General features: G+C 45.8%; 1 protein-coding gene across 1 annotated transcript; it reads left to right on the top strand.

Moving 5' to 3' along the window:
• The first annotated feature begins 257 nt into the window (after positions 1-257).
• On the top strand, positions 258-2,276 carry UQCR10 (ubiquinol-cytochrome c reductase, complex III subunit X). Its single transcript, XM_027124354.1, has 2 exons — positions 258-478; positions 2,011-2,276. The coding sequence occupies exons 1-2, from the start codon at positions 329-331 to the stop codon at positions 2,053-2,055; spliced, it is 195 nt and encodes a 64-aa protein (XP_026980155.1). The 5' UTR covers positions 258-328; the 3' UTR covers positions 2,056-2,276.
• The last annotated feature ends 3,708 nt before the right edge of the window (positions 2,277-5,984 follow it).

The raw sequence follows: 5,984 nt of genomic DNA, 5'->3' as shown, positions 1-5,984 counted from the left end.
TTTGCGAATCAAAGCTGAGACCGTGCAGGAGGAAGCGGAGAAAGCGCGAGGGCTTCTGGGTGTTGTAGTTTAAAATATTCAATCAGCAAGAAATGACTGAGGAGAAAAATTCGGTAATACATTTTACCAACTATTTGGGCTGCCGTGATCTGGATTTTAGGAGATTTGAATCACGCGCAAGCCATCAGTTACTTCCATAGTTCAAAACGACGAGCGCTGAGATCCAGAAGAACTACAAATCCCATAAAGCGTTACAAGTTGAGGACCTTTGGAGAGACAGCTCGGTCGCGGTGCATGCGTGGTGGCGCTAGTTCGGCAGCGAACAAACATGGCGGGTCCGACGTTGGCTGCGAGGTTGTACTCCCTGCTGTTCCGCAGGACCTCCACCTTTGCCCTCACCATAGCCGTGGGCGCCCTGTTCTTCGAGCGCGCCTTCGATCAAGGCGCGGACGCGATCTACGAACACATCAACGAAGGGGTGAGGGCCTGGGCCGATCCTGACCTTGGGCCCCTCTGAGGGGTGACAGTGAGAGTGAGGGTGGGGCGGGATTCAGTCTACCTTTACGAGGAGGGGGGGATCCCTGGGTGTCTTCTGTCTGCAGACTGCCGTCTGTCCGCTCCGCCCGGTGTGAATCCTAAAACGTTAAACGGGGTCAATAGATCCCACTTTGCAGAGGTTTTAAGTATTGCTGTCTTCCGCCCCATACACCCACTTGTCCATTTGTAGAAGCGAAGACTAACCTAGTGAGAGCAAAGGACTTGTTAGGGCTACATCACCAGGGAGTTAGAGGCAAGTCAGGGCTGGACCCGGGACCCCCTATCTCGTCTGAAGGTTTCAAGGGCAGATTTGAGCGGGCGACGGTCGTGAAAAGAACAACTCTTTAGATACCGTGGCTGGCCTTTTCAGATAGCACTTTTCAGTTCCAAAGTCTTTCTATGCTGTCAGCGGTGGTATTAATAATGGTTAAGAGTAGGGTGGGTATGAAATCAGAGAGCCCTGGATGGGAATACTGGGCCTTATCAATTAATAACTGTGGCATTAAGGTGGGCGAGTTTCTTAACCTGTCTGAGCTTCACTTTTATCTGTGGAATAGAAATGATAATAATAGCAACTATCTCAGGGAATTATTGTGAGGATTATATGAGATGCAGGCAAGGTGCCACAGTACCTGGTAGGTGGTACTCCCAAAAAATGTCATTTGTTACATTCCTCACGAGAAAGTGGAAGCATAAGATAGAGCATAACAACACTTTTTAGACTCACTGTGTGCCAGGCACTGTGCTGGATGCCTTGCCTGCTTTCTATCGTTAAATTTTGGCTCATACTGGGGAAGGTCTTGGACAAATAAGGCCTGTGCCACCACTCACTCTGTTTTTAACTTGAAGCGGTCTGGCCCTACAGCCCAGGCAGGCTCTGTCCACTGATGTACTGCCTGTGGCCAGGTCAACTTTCTGCCCTTATGAAAGTGCTGCTACTGTTCATTTTCAAGCAGTTCCTCTGGCCGTTTCCAATGTGTGGGGAAGGCATCTCAGGATGTTGTCATAACCCACCCATCTTTGTTGCTTTTAGGAATGAGAATACAGCTAGTTCCTGACCCAATGATCATAGGTCTGAGGAAATTTTTTAAATGGCTCAATGTGAAGTATTTGGGGACCATGCCCTTAGGACCTCTTGAGTAATACCTGGGAGTTGAAAAATGAGACATTTTCCAGCCTCTGTTCCTTAATAATTGTATGCTCGGGGGTAGGTCCCTCAGTCTCTCTACCTGTTTCCTGTAAAGTGAGATCATGCCTTCCCACTTACTTCACACACTGATTGAGAGCATCAGAGCATCCTGTAAATGTTAGGAATGTACATCAAGCCTAGTACTGCTTCCAGTTTGCCCACTGCACACTGTCAGCATGTGCTACATGTTTCTCTCGGGTTTGTTTTAGAGACCAGGGCAGTGGGAGGAGTTATAAAATGTGAGAGGCAAAACTAAGTTTGTGGTTCTTGTCTTTAAAACGCAGAAGCTATGGAAACACATCAAGCACAAGTATGAGAACAAGGCGTAGCTCCTTGGAGGCCCCAATCCAGGCCAGAAGGACCAGGTCCACCCACCAGCTGTTTGCCCAGAGTCAGGGCCTCAGCTTGAAGATGAAGCTCATGTCACTCTACACGGGCCACCTTTAGCTGTTGGCATGAGATGACGTCACCTGAGAGACTCTTTAACTTCTGCTATGTTTGAAGTATGTTTAGTCAGAGTCATCAACAAATAAATGTAAATTGTCCTTGAGACCTGCTTCTGCATGGGGTGCTTTTTAACTACCTGATCTTCACTTAACAGTTATTTGACACCACTTCAAAGTCCTCTGCGAATATCTGAAGGGCAGATTCCATTATTTTGGGTTTCCCATTAACTTCCAAAGAAGAATTGTAGTTTTCAAACCATGAGCTAGAGTTGGTGATGTTATCTTCAGCTTTGGCTTCTAAACCAATAACTCCATTCTTAAGTCAGGCAGAGGATAGCTAACTGGCTTGGCCCTAGGGAAGCTCTGGATCCAGCGGGAGAACAAACCATGGCCTGAAGGTTTAGTCTCCATTCTGCCTTTAACTTGCTGAGTATCTTTGGGTAAGCTGGCGTACCTCTCTGGGCCACCGCTCATCTTCTGATGGCTGTAAGGGACGTTGGAAAACATGCAGCATGGCTGGGAGCAGCCATGGAGAGCACTGGGATGTGCAGAACAGGAGAAGAGCAGTTCTGTTTGGTAACTGGCCTGGGAAGATGAGTGACTCACCTGTCTGCCATATTTCACCTGGAGCTTGGCATGATTGGGCCAGAGCTGGATCAACCACCATCAACTAATGGGGAAGAGTCAGGTCGGGAAACACAGGGGTAGGAGAGAACCTAGGAATTGCCCAGTTTGCCCTACCTGAGGCATATCTTAATGAAGATGAAGTCAGGCCCTCGAGAAATCATGACCTGCTAAAGGTAGTACAGCTCTGGGGGCCAAATCAAGACCTGAACCAAAGTAGAGGTTCATTCTAAGACTGATTCTAAGAATGATTTCAGCATTAATAGAGGAACGCTCTGGGGGTTGAAGATTGCCACTTACTTTACACTGTTCCCAACAATTTGAGGGCAATGTGCTGGTGAAAAACAATGAAGCAGGGAGCATTCTCGAAGAGTTATTCTACATTATTCTTGAGCACCTGATGACGAGCTCAGGGCAGCAGAGTTAGAATGAGTTTAGTTGATCACTTGTCTCGGGGCACATTCAGCCCAAGCAGCAAGCGTATTCCTAAGCCATTCTACATTAAAATGCCCTTTACTGGACTTCCCTGGTGGTCCAGTGGTTAAGGCTCCGTGCTCCCACTGCAGGGGGTGCAGGTTCGATCCCTGGTCGGGGAAGATCCTGCATGCATTGAGGCCCAGCCAAAAAAACAAAAAGACGCCCCGTTATTTATCATCAGCATTTCTGGGCTGTTGAGGTTGTTTGTGTGTGTATTTCCTTTCAATAAGAGCCAAACATTAAAATAATCCCTGTTTTACTTATTTTAGGGGATTGAATATTTTCCACCCAGAACCTCAGAATGTGACCTTATTTGGAACTAGGGTCTTTGCAGATGTAATTAGTTAAATTAAGATGAGGTCGTAATAGGTTGGGGTGGGCCCTAAATCCAATGACTGGTGCCCTTTTAAGAAGGCCATGTGAAGACAGCAACAGAGATTGCAGTTGAGCTTTCATAGGCCAAGGAATGCCAGAGATTGCCAGCAACCACCAGAAGCAAGGAAAGGGACAAGGAAGGATTCTTCCCTAAAAACCAGAGGGGGAATTCCCTGGCAGTCCAGTGGTTATGACTCTGCGCTTCCACTGCAGGGGGCATGGATTCGATCCCTGGGTGGGAGAACTAAGATCCCGTATGCTGCATGGCGCAGCCAAAAGAAATGATATGGAAAATTGGCACAGATGCACTACCGGAAAGAGTGTGTGAAGTGGTACCATTTCCTGGAGGATATTTTGTACATATGTATTAAGATCCTTAATATACATACCCTTGATCCAATAAATTCCACTGCTAGCAACTTTTCCTAAAAAAAAATTAAATAAATGAAGGTCCACAAGAGATGTTCATCATGTTGTTTATAATGGGCGGGGGTGGGGGGGGGATGAAATATCCAAAATAGGAATTACTATTGAGGTGAAATATGCAGTCATTTAAAACCAAGTTTTAACTGGGAGACAGTATCTAACAAACATGGCATATCCAACCTCACTAATATGAAGCAGTCTTCCAAATCCATAAGACTAAGTAGAAGCTGGGTGAATGACAGGAATAGGCAATTAAGGAATAGAAATGGGGGCTTCCCTGGTGGCGCAGTGGTTGAGAGTCCGCCTGCCGATGCAGGGGAAGCGGGTTCGTGTCCCGCTCTGGGAAGATCCCACATGCCGTGGAGTGGCTGGGCCCGTGAGCCGTGGCCGCTGAGGCTGCGCGTCCGGAGCCTGTGCTCCGCAACGGGAGAGACCACAGCAGTGAGAGGCCCGTGTACCGCAAAAAATAAATAAATAAATAAAGGAATACAAATGGCCACAAACATGAAAAGAAACATGAAAACTAGTGGCCCAGTTTCACTAATAAAGAAACAAAATGAAATACCATTTTTGTGCATCAAATGAACAAAGATGGAAAAGATTAGCAGCACCAGTATTTTAGTGAAGAAGCAGGCACTGCCCACAGGCATTGGGACAGTGATTTTGGAGGGTACTTTGTCGACATCTATTTTATTTAAATGTTTGTTCCTTTTGACCTTGATCTTCCACATCTAGAAAAATATCTCCAGAATCCCATGTGCACGTGAACCCATACAAAAAGTCATTGGAGCATTGTTTGGAATTAAAAAAGAAGAAAAATGCCTTTCAATAGGGGAGTGGTTAAATACAAGGTAGATTCATACCACAGAAATCTATGCAGACAATAAAAAAAAAGACTGAGGTGACTCAGCGTGTAGTTGAAAAGAAAAAGTGAAAACGAAATCAAGTTGCAAAACGGTATGTTTAGTTGTTTAGTTTGATCTCACTTATGTAGACACACACACATTGATAAGGGTACACACAGAGTACTGCAGGATGTGCACTAAATTTTCCTGGGAAAACACACACCTGAGGGCTAGAATTTCAAACAACCTTCACTTTGTGCAACAGTGATTTGACTTTTTCTTGCAACAAGCAGATGTTGACGTTCTAATAAAAATATTTTATAGCAAAGAAAGCAATTCATTAAAAAATGTTTAAGGCAAATGCTTAGATAAAACAGTCAAAATATAAAGCTGAGTGAAAAAAAGGAGGTCACAAATTCCTATAAAGCATGATACATTTTTAAAAATTATTTGTTTTTATTTTTGGCTGTGTTGGGTCTTCATTGCTGTGCACGGGCTTTCTCTAGTTGTGGCGAGCGGGGGCTACTCTTTTTTGCAATGAGCGGACTTCTCATTGTCGTGGTTTCTTTTGTTGCAGAGCACGGGCTCTAGGAGCGCGGGCTTCAGTAGTTGTGGCACGCAGGCTCAGTAGCTGTGGCTTGCAGGCTCCAGAGCGCAGGCTCAGTAGTTGTGGCACATGGGCTTAGTTGCTCCGCAGCATGTGGGATCTTCCCGGACCAGGGCTGGAGCCCACGTACCCTGCATTGGCAGGCAGATTCTTAACCACTATGCCACCAGGGAAGCCCAAGCATGATACATTTTTTAAGACTCAGCGCTTTCACTGCTGTGGGCCTGGGTTCAATCCCTGGTCGGGAAACTAAGATCCCTCAAGCAGTGAGGTGTGGCCAAAAAAAAAAAAAAGGAAATGCTCACACCAAATTGTTCACGGTGGTGAACTGGCTGAACTATTTTCTTTTCCATTGTATTTCCCCATGATTTCTAAGTTTTCTGCATCAAGCATGTACTCTCTTCATAATGTGGGAGTTTAAGTAAAAGGGGGAGAGAGCTTGATCACAGAGAGATGAA

This window comes from Aethalodelphis obliquidens, unplaced genomic scaffold (assembly GCF_003676395.1).
Source record: "Aethalodelphis obliquidens isolate GAN/ISIS:26980383/991018 unplaced genomic scaffold, ASM367639v1 scaffold28, whole genome shotgun sequence".
Lineage (NCBI taxonomy): Eukaryota > Metazoa > Chordata > Mammalia > Artiodactyla > Delphinidae > Aethalodelphis > Aethalodelphis obliquidens.
The sequence above is the reverse complement of the archived record's forward strand: the minus strand, read 5'-3'. Positions and strand labels throughout refer to the sequence as shown.

Coding starts and splice junctions, on each gene's coding strand:
- UQCR10 (XM_027124354.1), top strand. CDS start 329: ATGGCGGGTCCGACGTTGGCTGCGAGGTTGTACTCCCTGCTGTTCCGC. Junction 479..2,010: donor ACGAACACATCAACGAAGGG/GTGAGGGCCTGG, acceptor TTTAAAACGCAG/AAGCTATGGAAACACATCAA.